Source organism: Natator depressus, chromosome 6 (assembly GCF_965152275.1).
Source record: "Natator depressus isolate rNatDep1 chromosome 6, rNatDep2.hap1, whole genome shotgun sequence".
In the NCBI taxonomy this organism is placed as follows: Eukaryota; Metazoa; Chordata; order Testudines; family Cheloniidae; genus Natator; species Natator depressus.
In genome coordinates this window covers 58,779,057-58,797,013 of record NC_134239.1, presented here as the reverse complement: position 1 = coordinate 58,797,013, position 17,957 = coordinate 58,779,057, and the positions used below count along the sequence as shown (strand labels likewise).

The 17,957-nt window shown below is 45.8% G+C and overlaps 1 protein-coding gene across 2 annotated transcripts in view; it reads right to left on the bottom strand.

Annotated features, from left to right (window-relative positions):
- Window positions 1-9,841, bottom strand: part of CREB3L1 (cAMP responsive element binding protein 3 like 1) — a 71,121-nt gene extending 61,280 nt beyond the window's left edge. For both annotated transcript variants that reach the window (XM_074957020.1, XM_074957021.1), the window contains exon 1: window positions 9,516-9,841. In XM_074957020.1, the coding sequence (XP_074813121.1) occupies window positions 9,516-9,623 (108 nt within the window). In that variant the 5' untranslated portion in view covers window positions 9,624-9,841. The remainder of the gene's footprint in view (window positions 1-9,515) is intronic.
- Window positions 9,842-17,957: the final 8,116 nt, after the last annotated feature.

The window sequence follows — 17,957 nt, the reverse complement described above, 5'->3', positions numbered from 1 at the left end:
GAGAAGAATTACAATCACCTTTATACCAAAACACAATCCTCATCACCTTGCTGTGAGGGAAAACCTGTCATGCTGTTACCCTGGGACAAACTTCATAGATGAAATTAAATTCCCTCATCTCCACTGGTATTATAAGGATTCCCTACATATAAAGAGATGGTTTGGAAACATGAAGCGATCATGTGGAGCCCAGAGTTATACCCTTCTCCGAGACAACACATGATTCATAGGGCAAGCTTTATAGCCAAAGTTGGACTATTATTATAAAGTCACTCTCCCCAGGACTCTACTTGAAGAGCTGTTTTGGAGAGAAATCTATTCATTATTCCTTTTTCCACTCTCTGAAACCAATCTGCTACTACAAATGGATCCTGTTCCAGTCTTTCAGAGTACCACCACCAAGATATGCCATGGGTAAATAGGTATCGTAACCAACCTGGTGTCTGTGTATAACACCACAATACCCTATGGGTATTTAGAACCCACTCACTATTCATGAGTATGTCATCTATCTCTTTGACTCCCTCCACTACCTCTCCCTCTCCATTGCTTCAAACATAAGTTGCTTGTATTCACTGTCAAGGCCCTTCACAGTCAATCCCCACCCTACCTAGCTTCTCTCATTCACTATCAAGTGTTGATGCACACCTCTGATAGGCCCATAATGCCAGCCTCCACTGCTCACTTGTTAAATTTTCAAACAAGCACTTTCATCTATGCTGCCCACATGCTTCAGCGGCAATCCCTGCAAACATCACAGACTCTACCATATTATCCACCTTCAAATCTCTCCTCAAAACTCTCCTTTGCTGTGATGCCCACATAAAATTTGACAATAGCTGTTGGTGTGCAGAGACCTCCATGAGACAATATTGGGCTGTATTGTTTACTAGTACTCCCCTATTGGTCTGTCTGTATCCATGTTGTCTTTTGACTTATAGTTAGATTGTAAATTCCCTGGAACAGGGACTGTATTTTTGCTCTGTGTTTGTACAGCACCTAGAACAATGGGGGCCTGGTCCATGCCCAGGGCTCCTAGGTACTATGGTAATACAAATAAATAAAATAATAATAATTCAGGTGTCCTAGCACGCCTGAGAACCTGAAAGTGTCTCCTACCCAGGAGCACCATTAAACTCTGAAATTCCCCCAAGTATAATAAAGTATCCTGACTTATCAACTCTCTGTAAAAATGCCAGTTGGGTATTTTCTTACCCACCCAATAGTATTCCCAGAGGATCCCCTCTCCCCCGACCAAAAACAAAACAGCAATTTGAGGCTGCATCAAAGACCAGCCTTCAGGTGTATTCAGCACCAAGGCCAGAGCCTGAGGGGGAAAACCCCAAGCACCATGACCATTGAAGCTGAGAATCAAAAAGGAAAATAGGCATTTGAAGCATGTTATTTCCTTCCTTCCTTCAGGCATGTGGTGTGTGTAGTGAAGACAGACCAGCACCAGCAGCTTATCTTGCTATTTAGCAACCAGGCTTTCATCTACTGGAGAAAGGAAGGGGGCAAGAATCCCTCACATATGTTTCCCAGAAGATGAGTCATCCATTGAATCTAAGTGAATCAAGCCATGTTCCTAGCAGGGCCCTTGGGGGTGGGGTAAAATGAGTTGATTTACAATCTGGGAGGTTTTCCATATTCTGATGCTCTCATCTGATCTATTGCAGCAAGGTCCTCCTGCCTCCACCAAAACCGCCAGCAGCACTGACTGCTGGGCATGTCTCAGGAGACAGCAATTTTCTGACAGATCTGTCCAAAGTGCATTTCTAGGTACAGTAATTCAGACACCTTCCCCAACAGCTGCAGAGCTACTATCTTGCAGTTTCTGATTCACAATTTCTGCTGATGACGTGCTCTTCTGGATCAGCCTGTGTAACCAGTGACCTCAGCACACATGTAACAAGAAGCTTCCATCCTCTGCGCGTTGCTTAATATATTTACTTTGCAAACATTTTCACAAAATCCCTTCCTGTTTCTCCCCACTCAGATGCCCATTTCTGTCTCTCTCTCTTATTCCTTTTTCTGATGTCCAGCTCTCTGCAGACATGGCCCAAGGCCCTCTCTTGGTGTCTGCCTCTGAACAGTGGCAGTCAGGCACTACCATAACCATTAACGGTGGCATGCCACCATGATTACAGGGATCTCCTCACGACATGAGGATGGTGGCTGGGATGAGACTGACCAGCTGATCCCAACCCATGTGCCAGAAGTTGTCTAGTAGGAGAGGATGCTGTTTCCAGGATAATGTTTCTCAAGTGTTCCTGACAGAGAGTTCTTAGTTTCCTTCAAAATGTGTTAGGTATACACAACCCTCCACCACTCAACAGATGACAAGACCTTCCAAAGAAAGGTCATAACTCTCCACTGCCAAAAAATAAACGCTGATTTTCAGTTTAAGGCTACACAGTGACATTGTTGTAGGCTCAGGAGGCACTTTATGCCACAGAGGAGAAGGATAGTCTGGTGGTTAGACTGCTAGCCTGTGAAATCCGAGGCCTTTTTTTGCAGCCACATTAGGACAGCGGCAGCCATGAGCTACAAAGCAGAAATTCACATCCTTGCGTTCCATCTAAACTACTTTAAAACAATGAACTACTGGGCTGTTAAGAAGAAGCTCCTGTCCTAACAGTACTCACCATCACCAGATAAAGCAACAGATCTTTAAACATCTTAAGAAAACTGTTTGACAGCATTCTGTCTGGCAAGGAATCACTTATTAATAGTTGCGACTGTGAAATCTATACGTCTTTATTGTTTTGCCTTCATGGTTCCTACTTCTCTATTGTTTATCTATATGATTTCTGTCTGGTTCTTGTCTGTTACATAACTAATTTCACAAGATTTAAATCAATTAAGGTGGTGGAGTATGATTGGTTAAAGAATTGTTTTGCAATATGTTAGGATTGGTCAAAGAATTATTTTGTAGTACGTTAGTTTAAAATGATTCGGTAAGCAGGACTCAAGTTTCACTATATAAATTGGGGTCCAAAAGGAAGTTCTTTGGAACCTAACTCCAGGACACAACCCAAGATCAGAGCTGCCAGACTCAACACCCTGCCAACCATATCAGGCAGAAACTGGAGGAGCTCCAGACAACCTGATCCTGACTGGCCACCAGGAAAAGTTTGTCTGCCTTATTGGCAGTGGTGAGCACTGTATGCTTAGTGTGTGCATTCTGTTTTGGTAACTGTTAATAAATAGAGGTTAAGAATATTACTGTGTAAGGCACTTTCACTGGTAAAAGGCCCTGCAAACCCTCAGAAGAATATGCCCGGAGCCCTAGGAACTGGGAAAGGGTGGCTCTGAGCCCTAGGAAATGGGTATTGGTGGATGCCTTTTGCCTGGAGCCCTAGGAACTGGAAAAGGGCGGGGATGCCTAAATTAACTTGGTTACCCCTTGAACCCATAGAAGGGTAAAGGTGGGGCGCCCTAGGGAGTGTGGGTAACAAGCCCAGAACTTGCAAGACCTGGGTGCAATTCCCTATAAGGCCATAGCCTTCCTATATGACCATGGGCACGTCAGTTAGCTTCTCTGTGCCACTCACCCATCTGTAAAATGGGAACAATAGCATTTCCCTACCTCACAGAGGTATTGTGAGGATAAATACATTAAAGATTGTGAGGTACTCAGAGACTACAGTAACTGGGGCCATACAAATATCTTAGAAAATAACAACAGTGGAGGAAGTGTTTTTACTTTCTTCCTTTTTATTTCTGATCATATAAGGAACTGTACTATTGTGTTCCATTGAGGGCTGCCGGTGCTGGGTTAACTGCCCTATTCCACTGATGCTTCTCAGACGTCTCTAGATTCAAGATCAGCTGCAAGGGAATGTCCAAGAAGAGGAGCTAAGTGACTGAGCCAAAGGAAAATCAGGAAAACAAGGAAAATCTGGGAACGTTTTTATTAAAATGCATTTCTTCAGCCAAGGTCTATCCATATCTACTACATTTCCAGTGGGCTCACAGAACTATTCTTGACAAGCCCAATTCTAAGCAGGATAAAGATCATATATTTTTATTGACCTGCCCAATGCTCTCACCACACCAAAACAGACTAAGAAGCTAAAGATATGTAACTCTAAGAATGATACAAATTAACTAAATTTACTAGCTTGTGGAATAGGAAGCTATGACACTTTCAAAAGTGTGCATGACTGGTAACAGCCCTAGAGACAGCTGTGTACCTCTCATAACATCTGGTTTCAGGGGCGTGCAGAAAGTGGGGCAAGCAGGGGCACCCAAGGCACAGAACTCCTCCAGCCTCAGGGCTGAGGCACAGAACATGCGCCTCCAAAACCCAGTGAAATTTAAATTCCTGGGCACTCCCCTGGCTGGCATCCCTTCCAATCAGCTCTGGAATCCAACAAGAGAAATAGAAACTGATGAGATTTCCTGGCTAAGCCTTTAGGTCCAGCTGTGGGGGACGAGGGAGGAAAGAATGGGGCTCATACAAGATGAAACTCACCCCTGTGCCAAGGGCAGAACAAGGCCTATGCACTAGTTAAAACCTCAAAATAGCTTTGGTACATAGGCCTTGCACTGGCCTTGCAGAGGGGTAAATTTCACCCCCAAGGAACAGACTATATTTACATTTGTTAGGAAAGATCCTTTCCAGTTTCTCTTGGCACTGTCCTTAGTATAGCTCTGTTTTCTACATACAATTTACTAATTAGTTCATTTTTGGTGGCCCGCATTATCTGATTACAAGACAAATATGCAGAAACACAAAAGACACCACACTAAAGATATAGAAAATAGCAGTATGAACATAAAAATAGTAAAAAATAGAACCAGTTTACACAATGTCCCTCAAGAAACAGTCCAGAAATACATGTAACTTTTCCCATTCCATTATATCATATTATTTATCAAATAGTGCAGGCTGTCACACAGTAAGAATTCATATTGTAATGCATTACCACAGGCCGACTGGCCCCTTTAAGAGGGAACAGCGGGTACAGTGAACCTATAACTGATTACCAGCTGCCCAGGTGGGTTTAAAGCATGGTGTCTGGGTCTTATAAAGGGGAAGATAGCAACAGGGGAAGGAAGGTTATCCATTGACCTCTCTCAGCTCAGGGAGGTAAGGGTGATGCTAAAGGAAGCTATGGTAAAGGCCACAGCAGAAAGTAGGAGGCTCCTGCAGGAGACCCTTGACTGGGGGAAGGGTTTTGGGCCTGGAGGCCTCTTGGACACGGTGAGCATGTGGAATAACTCCAGGTTGAAAGGCCTGAGATTTCCTGCAGTCATAAAGAGAAGGGGTAGGTTCCAGGTAAGAAGGCCTGAGAGTGGATGTTCAGAAGAGCAGGGAGAGCAGGCTGGGCTGAGGGAAGAGGCTAAACAGAGCCTGGGAAAGATGCTGTGCCCAGCTTGGAAACTTGAAGACAGACGTACTCCAGGGGAGAGGGGTTGTGCTCTGTGTGAGACTCGGGTAGAAGAGACTTTGTTGTATTTTAATAACAAGACCCACAAGAAGGGGTGTTTTTCTTGGACACAAGATTTGGGGAGTTATTGAGGAGCCTGAGTGAAAGGGAAACTGAGGCAGGACTCTGCAGAGCCCTGCACAGCCAGCAGGAGGCTGGAGTGGATGCACTATCAAAGTCTGTCTGCATATGCATAGACAATGGAAGCCTCAATTATCAAACACAAGTTTTAATGAATGGCAACCAAGGAAGCTGAAACATGAATACAGTGTGGCTGGAGACAAGCAGGACCAGCTCTAGGTTTTTTGCTGCCCCAAGCAAAATATTTGCCATCCCAAGCTCCAAGAGCGCAACTGCCCAAACAAAAACAAAAAAAAAGGAGGGCCGGAATGCCGCCCCTGGAATTGTGCCGCCCCAAGCACATGCTTGCTTTGCTGGTGCCTAGAGCAGGTCCTGGAGACAAGGAAACTGAGGTGTGAACAGACTGGATTTTTAGAATGCGGGTGCAGATACAGAGTATGTCTGCTCTGCAATTGAGGTATGTGATTGCAGCATGTGTAAACACACCCATGCTATCTTTAGTCTTGCAAGCTTGGGTACCAACAGCAATATGGGCTGCAGTGTGGGATGTACAAGCGTACACAAGTCCCTGGGTACTTACTCAGAAGCTAATCCATGATGAAGTCCATCCTGCTGCAGTGTCACTACTATTGGCAACCAAGCTAGCTAGATTAAAACTAGCTCTGGTATGTCTACATATTCTGCAATCACACCTCTGATTGCAGTCTAGTCCCACACAGTGAGAGAGACCAAAGGAAATAGGAGGGGAGCGTGGAATACTGGGACAGTTGCTTCTGCCAGTACAGACTGTCTTAGCTTGGCTGTTCCATGCTCCCTTCAGACTCTGTATTCTAACTGTCACAAGGCAGCCTTTTAAAAACAAATGCTTACTGGGTGCATACTTCCTGAAGGGGGAGAAGTCTCACCCAGAGTCTGAACTCATCGGGACTCATTGACAAGCACAGAGTGAGAAATAGAGTGCTGGAGCCTGAAGGTCCAGAATCATAGAGCTGAGAAGCTTGATAATGAGAAGGGTTGAGAGAGAGAGTGAGAGCTCTCTGAGCCATTGCTCTGATAAAACCAGGGAGTGAGTAGGTGCATTCTGACAAGAATAATGAAAAATGCGAAAGCCTGGTGTGGACAGTGCAGAATTCAGAAAGGTTAATTCAATGAGCAAACATCACATGAAGGATTAGCTTTATTAATAAACAGTCATTTCCAGTGAAAACATTGAACAAACTCCTCTGTGTTCAAAAGCAGTAGGTGACCTAGCAAGCCGAAGGATAATCTGTTTTTGCTGTCATTAGTAATATACTCATCTTGGTGAACAAAAGGAGCATTTTCCATGGACACCTTCCCCCTTGGAGTTCACCCATCCAAACACTGATTAAGCCCAGCCCTGTTTATGCTTTTTAAACTAGATATCAGTCATACTCCAACCAATAACACTGTTCTCTTTCAAGCATCCCTTTTCAATCACATTATTTTTTTAATTCCAAGATGCACCTAGACCTATGATCCCATTATTTCAGCTTGTAACATCCTTAGAATAAAGGGGTATAAACTACTGCTTAAGTGACAAGATGATTAACTAAGGAAGGTTACTGTTTCAGGAAGGGGTTGTTGGTGAACACAATATCCTAACAGTGTCCAACCTCTTTAGAGAAAACCACATTTGCTGAACAATACATGGAAGGGTCTCCATGTTGAACCTCATCTCTCTCTGAAGTGAAGTCATTGATGGTTTTAAGAATTATCATGCAACGATAGTGCTTTGATGTTAAGTGCAATACATTGACAAGCGAGTACGTAAAAATAAGACCTTCTTACTCAACAGATTCCCCTTCCCATCATTATCACAGTAAAATTTGCTGGATTTACTAAAGTTCATCTTTACTCCTTTTTATGGCTGTTATACCTGCAGCGCCACTACACGGAGGGTGAATTAGATAACAGAACATTCTGGCTCCGGTATCATCAACAGATTTGTTATCTGAATTAAGATTACAACATCTTTATTGTTGATCATGCGCAAGAACAAAGAGTCTCAGATCCCCGGGGGGAGTTTGCGGTGCAAAAGAAAAAAAATCTTTTACTTGTCAACTGAGCACAATAAATCAAGAGTCACTGAGAAATAATGAATATGGAGACCCCTCATGCCAGTTTTGCAGTTACTGTTAGAGCAGACATGGAATTTAATCAGTTAGGAAAGTAACATACTGCATATGGTCAGTACACATTTTTAAATATAGTGTCATGGCAGGTATCACTAGGTGGTGCTGGTATGTACAGTCTTCCAAGTTATTTTTCTTAAGCCTTGTCTAATTTACACAACTTCCCTAGTGCAGATCCAGTTATAGAGACATGAGAGTGCGTATAGATTATTCTTATATAAGAATAAGCTAATTTGGTGTAAGGGACTTTTATACTAGTATAACTACATCCATACTAGGGGTTTTACCAGTATTACTATTTCTGGGAAAAAAATCATACCCAGACCTGAAATAGTTACACCAGTCAAACTTTCAAATGTAAGTAGACCAGGCCTTAGCGTATGAGCAAATGTTCAGTCTTGAGAAGACCTGCTGTGTGTGTTAGTTTTGCCATGCAAATGTTCTCGGTAGGGGGAGCAGTGCAAGCTGTAGAAGATTTTGCTCTCTACCTAAGGGTATGTCTACACTGCAATTAAAAGTGTGACTTCTGCACGTGTAAACATAGAGGTGCTAGATTTGATCTAATTAGCTCAAATAATGTACAGTGAAGCTGCAGCAGTACAGGTTAGCCACTTGAATATGTCACCAGAGTCCTGGGAGGGGTTGTATAGCCCTTGCTGTTAGGATTCACTGCTATTGACTGAGCTAACTAGATCAAAGCTAGCTCAAACATGTCTACATGTGCTGCCATCACCCCCTGACTGCCATGTAGACATACCCTTTGCCTCAAGGATTGACTCCAATCAGAGACAGACGTGCACCCTTAAAATGGGGGGGTAAGGGGGGCAGAAGGGAGGTTGGGGTGAGATTATTGAAAGAAGGGATTAGCTGCATGCTGTTTGTGACCTCCTCTGTTCCAGGACTGATGTATGTGTAAATAAAACAAGTTATACTTAGAATATACCCAAATTCTGTGTCACCTATTTATCCTCCACTGGGAAGGTGACCTGAAGGGCCGCAGATGTCAACTACGACTTGGCACAGGGACAGCAATATTCATACTAGTTCAAAGCTAAATTTGCTCACAAACACAAAACTCACATTCCTCATTTGGAACAACATCCTAGTTTGAAGTTTTAAAATGGACCAATTGTACATGTGAGTTACATGAGTGCACAAAGTCTGGACAATTTTCTTAAAGGCGAATACACTGTTTTTACACACTGGGAATCAGCTGAATAGATTTTCCTCTAGTTCACTCCCGCCCCTCTCCACCCCCAAATCACTACTATGTAAGCCAAGCAACAGATGTTTCACCCCCAAAATGTCATTTTACAAAAAGCTATTAGCAAATGAAAGTAGCAGTTTCCAACAGAAGGGCCTGCTGCCCCTCACTTTAGTGTCTCCAGTACCGTTAGAGTGGGAAGAGTTAGTTAAGCAACGGAACAAAGTGCCAGGACCCGCTGCGGAATCCCCATTAGACATGGTTTAAAAAACTGGCATGGATCTTGCCAAAGGGGAGGCTGATCCCCTAGGGGAGGTCCCAGGAGTGTCTGCCTGTGTGGGGGGGGGGGGGCGGGGGGGAGGAGGCAGTACAGCTGTAGGGGTCTCTCAGTGAGAGGGGTCTCAGGCCGGCTGAGGTTTGCAGGGCCAGGGGCAGCATTGGCCTTGCGGGGGCTCAGTGCTGGAGACAGGGTCAGGGAAACGGGCGCTGCGCTGCCCAGGCCCACGCTTCCCTGCCCGGCGGCCAGGCAGGAATTCCCCGAGCTGTAGGAGCCGTTTGGCGGCGGGGGGAAGCCCGGGACACCCCGGGACGAGCCCAGGCAGCCCGGAGTTAGCAGCCCCCGCCCGCTCCCGGCTCCCTTACCACATTGCTGAGGAAATCCGCGTCGTTCAGGTCGCCCAGGTCCAGGAAGCCGGAGCCGCCCCCGGGGAAGAGGCGCTCGGAGGGGAAGGGCTCCAGGATACTGTCCATGGTGCCGGGCAGCGCCCCGCCGGAGCAGGGTTAGGTGAGGGGCAGAGCCGCCTTCCCGCCAGCACGGCGGGCCGGATCCGGGGCGTCCCTCGCTCCCTCCGCCGATCCAAGGCTCGCGGGTTACTCCAGCGCTGCCCGGCGCAGCCGATGGCAGGGCCCCGGGCACCCACTGGGCATAGCTCCTCCTCCCACGGGCCGGCTGCACTCCATAGGGCGCGGGGCAGAGGGGCTCCCTGGGGCGGCGGGGGCAGCTGGGGGCCCCGCGGCGGCTGAGGACGGGGAGGAGAGGTTGGGGCTGGGCAGGAGCCGAACCCCGCGGCACCGTGCAGGAGGAAGGAGGGGCGGTGTACTCCTCCGGGACTCCCCTCTGCCCAGCTGTCACTTTCACACTCCGCACAGGATCCCCAGGCTCAGCCGCCTGGCCGGTCTGAACATCCCGCCCCCCATCTCATGAATATTAAAGAGGGGGCGAGGCGTAACTCCCCCCCCCCCCGGGACAGCCTCTTAAGGAAGCTCTGGTGCAATGCATTGCTCCTCCCTTGCTCTTGCACTGACAGCTCGGAGCGAAGGAGACTGGAGAACGGCCAAGGGCAGGGAACAGAACTCACGGCAGATCTGAACAGTCATCGGGCCCCATGCAGCTCCGGGGGCAACCACAGACAGAAGAGACAGTGTGGGGAGATGTAAGAGGGAGAAGGCTGTGAAAGACCATTACAGGCAGGGGTGGCAGACAGGCCAGGGCTGGCCGCTCAGCATTTGGCAGCTGCCCTATGTGAATGTGTGTCCCCTGCACATTCTAGAATTTCTCCTGGACATCCTGATGACTCTGACAAGAAGTGACATGGGATTCTTAATGACCACATGTGATCAGAACCATAGTCTTCTATCTCCTACTGAAGACAACTTCTGCAGCACCACACTAGGGTACTGCGCTCAGTACTCCCAGGGAAGATCACCCCCACTGAGTTACACCACTTACTACAGCACAATGTTCCCTACCATTGTATGGTGTTGGTACACTACTGACTTAGAAGAAAAAGTGCCACCTAGTGAATTTCCAACACCCTATGTTCTAGGTATTCCCTTCAGTACCTAGAACAGGGGTGGCCAAACCTACTGACTCTCTGAGCTGCATGCAACAATCTTCAGAAGTTCAAGAGTGGGGGCATACCTGTTGGGGCTTCAGCCCTGTGGTAGGTACCTGCCAGGGCTCGGAGCTTCAGCCCCGCTCCTGCTGAAGCCCCAAGCACTGGCAGGCATGGCCCACAGGGCTGAAGCCCTGAGATACCCCTCCACACTTGGCAGAAGCCTCTACTGCACCACCCCATTGCATGGCAGAGATCCCATGCTCCCCCTAGTCTGGTAGGTGGAGAATGGGGGAGGAGATGGGGGGGGGGCTCTGCAAGCTGCACCTTAACTGTAAAAGAGCTGTATGTGGCTCATGAGCCATGGTTTGGCCACTCCTGACCTAGAACATATGAAGATGTTTTCCTGGCATGAAGTAAATTGATTAAGATGTCCTGCATCTGAGGACCATAATTTCAGTTTTGTTGCCCAATTCTTTAGTGGTTATTGATTTCCAATTAATTACCAATTTAAAGAGCTGGGGGACTGTAGGGTTCTAGGTCCAGAATCAAGCACAACAAAAGCAAAGTTATCAAGTTCAATATGGAGGAGAGGAAGGTGACCAGGAACAGTCAACATGAATTCACCAAGACAAGTCATGCCTGACCAACTTGATTGCCTTCTATGATGAGATAACTGGCTCTGTGGATATGGGGAAAGCGGTGGTCGAGAAATATGGATTGGATGAATGGACTATAAGGTGGATAGAAAGCTGGCTAGATCGTCGGGCTCAATAGGTAGTGATCAACGGCTTGATGTCTAGTTGGCAGCCGGTATCAAGCAGAGTGCCCCAGGCGTCAGTCCTGGGGCCGGTTTTGTTCATCATCTTCATTAATGATCTGGATGGTGGGATGGATTGCACCCTCAGCAAGTTCGCAGACGACACTAAACTGGGGGGAGAGGTATATATGCTGGAGGGTAGGGATAGGGTCCAGAGTGACCTAGACAAATTGGAGGATTGGGCCAAAATAAATCTGATGAAGTTCAACAAGGACAAGTACAGAGTCCTGCACTTAGGTCAGAAGAATCCCATGCACTGCTACAGGCTGGGGACCGACTGGCTAAGCGGCAGTTCTGCAGAAAAGGACCTGGGGATTTCAGTGGATAAGAAGCTGGATGTGAGTCAACAGTGTGCCCTTGTTGCCAATAAGGCTAATGGCATATTGGGCTGCATTAGTAGGAGCATTGCCAGCAGATCGAGGAAAGTGATTATTCCCCTCTATTCGGCACTGGTGAGGCCACATCTGGAGTATTGTGTCCAGTTTTGGTCCCCCCACTACAGAAAGGATGTGGACAAATTGGAGACAGTCTAGTGGAGGGCAACAAAAATGATTATGGGGCTGGGGCACATGACTTATGAGGAGAGGCTGAGGGAACTGGGCTTAGTCTGCAGAAGAGAAGAGTGAGGGGGGATTTGATAGCAGCCTTCAACTACCTGAAGGGGGGTTCCAAAGAGGATGGAGCTCAGCTGTTCTCAGTGGTGGCAGATGACAGAACAAGGAGCAATGGTTTCAAGTTGCAGTGGAGGAGGCCTAGTTTGGATATTAGGAAAAACTATTTTGCTAGGAGGGTGGTGAAGCACTGGAATGGGTTACCTAGGGAGCTGGTGGAATCTCCATCCTTAGAGGTTTTTAAGGCTCGGCTTGACAAAGCCCTGGCTGGGATGATTTAGTTGGGGTTGGTCCAGCTTTGAGCAGGGGGTTGGACTAGATGACCTCCTGAGGTCTCTTCCAACCCTGATATTCTATGATTCTATATATGGGTGGGAAGCCAGTGTGCACAATGATGACACCCACACTGAAGGCAAAGCAAAGCTTTAACCACTTCTATTAGCACAATTAGCAAAGACACAAACTTCAAAAATGTAAAAAGAAAGCAAAAATACAGTATTAAAGCAGTCTCTTGTACCATTCCTCACACATACTCACATCCTTCCTTGGGGATCTGATGGTAAGAGACAAAGGTCCTGCTTTGTCTCTGGCATGCCAAACGAATCTCCCTTTTACATGGTGGTCTGGCCTATTATAGGGAATAGGGGCTGTCATGAATATTCATACCAATACTCAGCCTCCTTTCTCCATATTTAACCTCCTCACCCTAATTATGTTGGGGTATCCCTACCTGATAGATTAATATATATATATTAATGATTTCAACTAATTATCATATACATCAATTCATTGCCAAGGCAAGTTCATGGCTAAGCATCTGCCAACATTTTATCCTAAAATATCCACGCCTACCATCAGCTCAGTGTTCATGTGATTACTTGGTATCATTTTGTTCTGACCCTCCCCTGCTCCCAAGTACAATGTTTCCAATTCCCCAAAACTGAGGGTCAGTGTTGGGCCACTTATCTGTGCTAAAGTTCATAGGCCGTGAAGTTTTAAGTCAACTGCTTAAGCTAATGCCTTACAGGATTCAGGCCTGTAAGTTCCTTGTGTTAGGGCTTAGTAAAGTAAAATGCTGAAGCTAGCCCTATGGATACAGTTTGATGAACTGAAAAAGAAACCTTTCCTTTAGCAGGTCCAGTGTCATCACTGGCTTCTGCAGACAGAAATCCAGTGACTGTATCAGTAGGTACTGAAGTATCCTTGGGGAGGAAAGCCAAATAGAAGATATGTCTTTAGAGAGTTCCATTTTTGAAGGTAAAATGAAAGCATGTAAGTAGATCTTACTGCCAATTACCCTCAGCAAAAGTCAGTGCAGGTGGGCCTGTTTGCAGCAGCCCATCTTGCAGTTCTGTAATTAAAGAGTCAGGCACCATTTAAGAGCTTCAGGAAGTTTATATGGCTTCAAATAAATAGGATTTATCCCTGTCCTCTCTGATCTACACTTTGATGAACACTCAGGAAAACCTCTTAGAATAACCCTGTTGAAGAAACGCTGGTATCTCTCCATCCCTACCCTCATGGCTCAGCCAGAGTAGCCTGAGGAATCCTGATCTCCCTTTATCAGTGTCAGGGAAACAAATTCTGCAGAGAGAATCAAGGTACATTTCTCCCAAAAGAAACCTGGCTGGTGACTTCCAATGACAAGAGGAACTGAGAAAGGGCAAACTCCCCAGAAGGGGATATGCACTTTGGCGACACCTGGAAGGTCTGAGTTGGCGTCAGACTTTGAGATTCCATCTACAACTGAAGCTTCATATGCACCCTCTTTTCTTGATTCCTCCCAGGTGTCTCAGGGCTCATGCTACAGCCCTAGAGACCAACCTGAGGCTGCCCCTCACACGAGCCCCCACATGCAACCCCCCTGCACACATAGTGTAAACTAAGGCCTAACGCCACTTAAATTACATTTGCTCTCACTTTACCAAGCTCTTTCTGCTGTCCATGAGGTGTAAAGCGGCCTTAGTGTAAATGCAAATCATAGACACAGACACAGCCTGCAGAGAGTTGGGCTATGGTTCCAGAGACTCTCAGCTTCTCACTCACATCGGGGATGGATGGTATTTGGGACTAATTGTTTAACATGGGAAAGAGGGAGGAACCTTGCAATTTCCACAGTGATGCACTTCATACCCACTGCAAGGAGACACTGGGAACAAAACAAGAACCTTACACCCTCTCAGCCCATAGGCCCTGGTAACAGACCCATCTCAGGGGTAACAGACCCATCTTGGAGGATGGAGGGCTGGACAACTGTGCCAATTAGGGTGGGGGAGGGGAGGGCAGAAGCCCCCCCCCCCCCCCCGAGTTCATACAGGAAGTGTGCAAGCTTCCAGGTAGAGCTCTTAACTACAGTACAGCATTAGTGTGAAAGTGTAAGTTCTGCAGAGGAGAGGTGCCCCTGTGGCAGGGAGTCTGTATTTTATTTCAGAGTAACAGCCGTGTTAGTCTGTATTCGCAAAAAGAAAAGGAGTACTTGTGGCACCTTAGAGACTAACCAATTTATTTGAGCATAAGCTTTCATGAGCTACAGCTCACTTCATCGGATGCATACTGTGGAAAGTGTAGAAGATCTTATTATATACACATAAAGCATGAAAAAATACCTCCTCCCACCCCACTCTCCTGCTGGGAATAGCTTATCTAAAGTGATCACTCTCCTTACAATGTGTATGATAATCAAGTTGGGCCATTTCCAGCACAAATCCAGGTTTTCTCACACCCCACCCCACCCCCACACACAAACTCACTCTCCTGCTGGTAATAGCTTATCTAAAGTGATCACTCTCCTTACAATGTGCATGATAATCAAGGTGGGCCATTTCCAGCACAAATCCAGGGTTTAACAAGAACGTTGGGGGGGGGGGGAGTAGGAAAAAACAAGGGGAAATAGGCTACCTTGCACAATGACTAAGCCACTCCCAGTCTCTATTCAAGCTTAAGTTAATTGTATCCAATTTGCAAATGAATTCCAATTCAGCAGTTTCTCGCTGGAGTCTGGATTTGAAGTTTTTTTGTTGTAAAATAGCGACTTTCATGTCTGTAATAGCGTGACCAGAGAGACTGAAGTGTTCTCCGACTGGTTTATGAATGTTATAATTCTTGATAAGCTATTAGATAAGCTATTACCAGCAGGAAAGTGAGTTTGAGGGGGGGGGGAGAAAACCTGGATTTGTGCTGGAAATGGCCCAACTTGATTATCATACACATTGTAAGGAGAGTGATCACTTTAGATAAGCTATTACCAGCTGGAGAGTGGGGTGGGAGGAGGTATTTTTTCATGCTTTGTGTGTATATAATAAGATCTTCTACACTTTCCACAGTATGCATCCGATGAAGTGAGCTGTAGCTCACGAAAGCTTATGCTCAAATAAATTGGTTAGTCTCTAAGGTGCCACAAGTACTCCTTGTATTTTATTTACAAACAGAGACAAGGTGATTAAGATAAGAAAGAGCTGGTGATTAAATTAAGGATATGGAAGTTTAGCCTGTAAAAGAGGAATTGCTCTGTGGAGGGAGAAGGGGTTGTTTTAGAGAGACTGTGAGGGGCAGCAAAGCACCGAGCCTCCGTTACATTCAGAAAAGGGGGAGATTTGGGGACATAGGCGAAAAGAAAGAGCCAAACCCAGGGAAGGGCTACCAATGTATAGAGAAGTTCCCACTCTACCTGTGGTACTTATGTGGCCCCATCACCATAGTATCTGAGGCTGCGCCTCACAATGTCTAATCTATTTCTCCTCCCAGCCCCTAGGTGAGGTAGAGCAGTGCTGTTATCCCCATTGTACAGATGGTGCACTGAGGCACACACAGACTAAAGGCTAGATTTTCAAAGATATTTAGGCACCTAGTGAGATTTTCAAATGCACTTAGAAGGTTAGGTGATTTGTAAACCCCACTAGATGCCTAGCTGTATCTTTGGGTGCCTACAAACCTTTGAAATTCTGTCCTTAAAGCACTGGCCTGGTGCCAGACAGGAAATCCATGGAGGGAGTAGAATTCAGGTCTTTCAGAGCTAGCCCCTTATCCAGCAGACCAGCCTCTCTCTCTGCTGCATATTGCAAAAAAAAGAGGACTCTGATAAATGGGAGCAAAATCAAGGTGGCCAGTTCTCTGAGACTCCAGCAAACGGTCCCAGGATGCAGAGTAGCAGCCGTGTTCATCTGTATCCGCAAAAAGAACGAGGAGTACTTGTGGCACCTTAGAGACAAACACATTTATTTGAGCATAAGCTTTCGTGGGCTACAGCCCACTTCATCGGATGAATAGAATGGAACATATAGTAAGAAGATAGATATATACACATACAGAGAACATGAAAAGGTGGAGTAAGAGGTTAATTAATTAAGATGAGCCATTATCAGCAGGAGAAAAAAACTTTTGGAGTGATAATCAAGATGGCCCATTTAGACAGTTGACAAGAAGGTGTGAGGATACTTAACTTAAGGAAATAGATTCAATATGTGTAATGACCCAGCCACTCCCAGTCTCTATTCAAACCCAAGTTAATGGTATTGAGTTTGCATATTAATTCAAGCTCAGCAGTTTCTCGCTGGAGTCTGTTTTTGAAGCTTCTCTGTTACAAAATTGCCACCCTTAAATCTTTTACTGAGTGGCCAGAGAGGTTGAAGTGTTCTCCTACCGGTTTTTGAATGTTAGGATTCCTGATGTCAGATTTGTGTCCATTTATTCTTTTGCGTAGAGACTGTCCGATTTGGCCAATGTACATGGCAGAGGGGCATTGCTGGCACATGCCCAGGATGGGTATCATGGCTGCCAGAACGAAAAGCAGTATAGAGGTTAGGAAGGCTGGAGAATGAGAGTCAGATGAGAAGAGATCACTTAACTCCCAAGGGGTGGCAGGTTCTGCCCCATGCTGGGTTGTACAGCAATGGCTACTGTGCAATTTTACATTTTAACTGACAACCATTTTGTTCAGTCATTTTTTGTTCCGAGTTTGAGAAAAGGAAGGAATGAGAAAGTGTCATATAAGTATCAGATCTGTTTATGCCTCAAATTCCTAGGGTTTCAGCTGTATTCAGGCCAATTCCAGAACAAAGAAAAGAAACTGTATCCACGGAGTCCACACAGTTGACGATTATTGTCATGATTTGCATTATTCACTGGGAACCATGTGTGCTCAGCACTGTTCAGAATATGCCAGTCCCTGAGCCAGTGCATATAAGATGTATTTTCCACTCCAGGCATCTGATGAAATGGGTTATAGCCCACAAAAGCTTGTTCCCAAATAAATTTGTTAGTCTCTAAGATGCCACAAGGACTCCTCGTTGCTTTTGCTGATACAGACTAACACGGCTACCCATCTGAAACATATAAAATGTGTAAACTCTGGATAAGATGGCTCAGATATTTAAGTATGAAGTGTATGGTTATTGACCACACATGTTATCACATGGTCACTGTGATGTTTATATCTATGAGTGGAGGCACTGATGGCAATAGAAGTTTTAGTTGATTAAGGACTAGAAGATTTGACCCTCCAACTTTCTTTCTAGAGGAAGAGCTGCCCAGAGCTCCTGTGCCTGTTTATTTTCCTTTCCTGCCTGCAGTGGCCCTGATATACCTCAGAAGTCTCAGTTTTTTTCTCAACTTTAAAATATAGAATTTTCTTGGTGTTTGGTTTTAAATATTCTCCTGTGAGAACTGCAACTCAGTCGCTGTAGTGTTGTGTTTAGGAGCCTTCTGGAAAGTAACTCATCTTTAAGCAGAAATAAAAGCAGCGATGCCAACTCTCATGATTTTGTCATGAATCTCATGATAATTGTTTTCCTTAAAGCCCCAGCTCCTGGAGTCAAGTGGA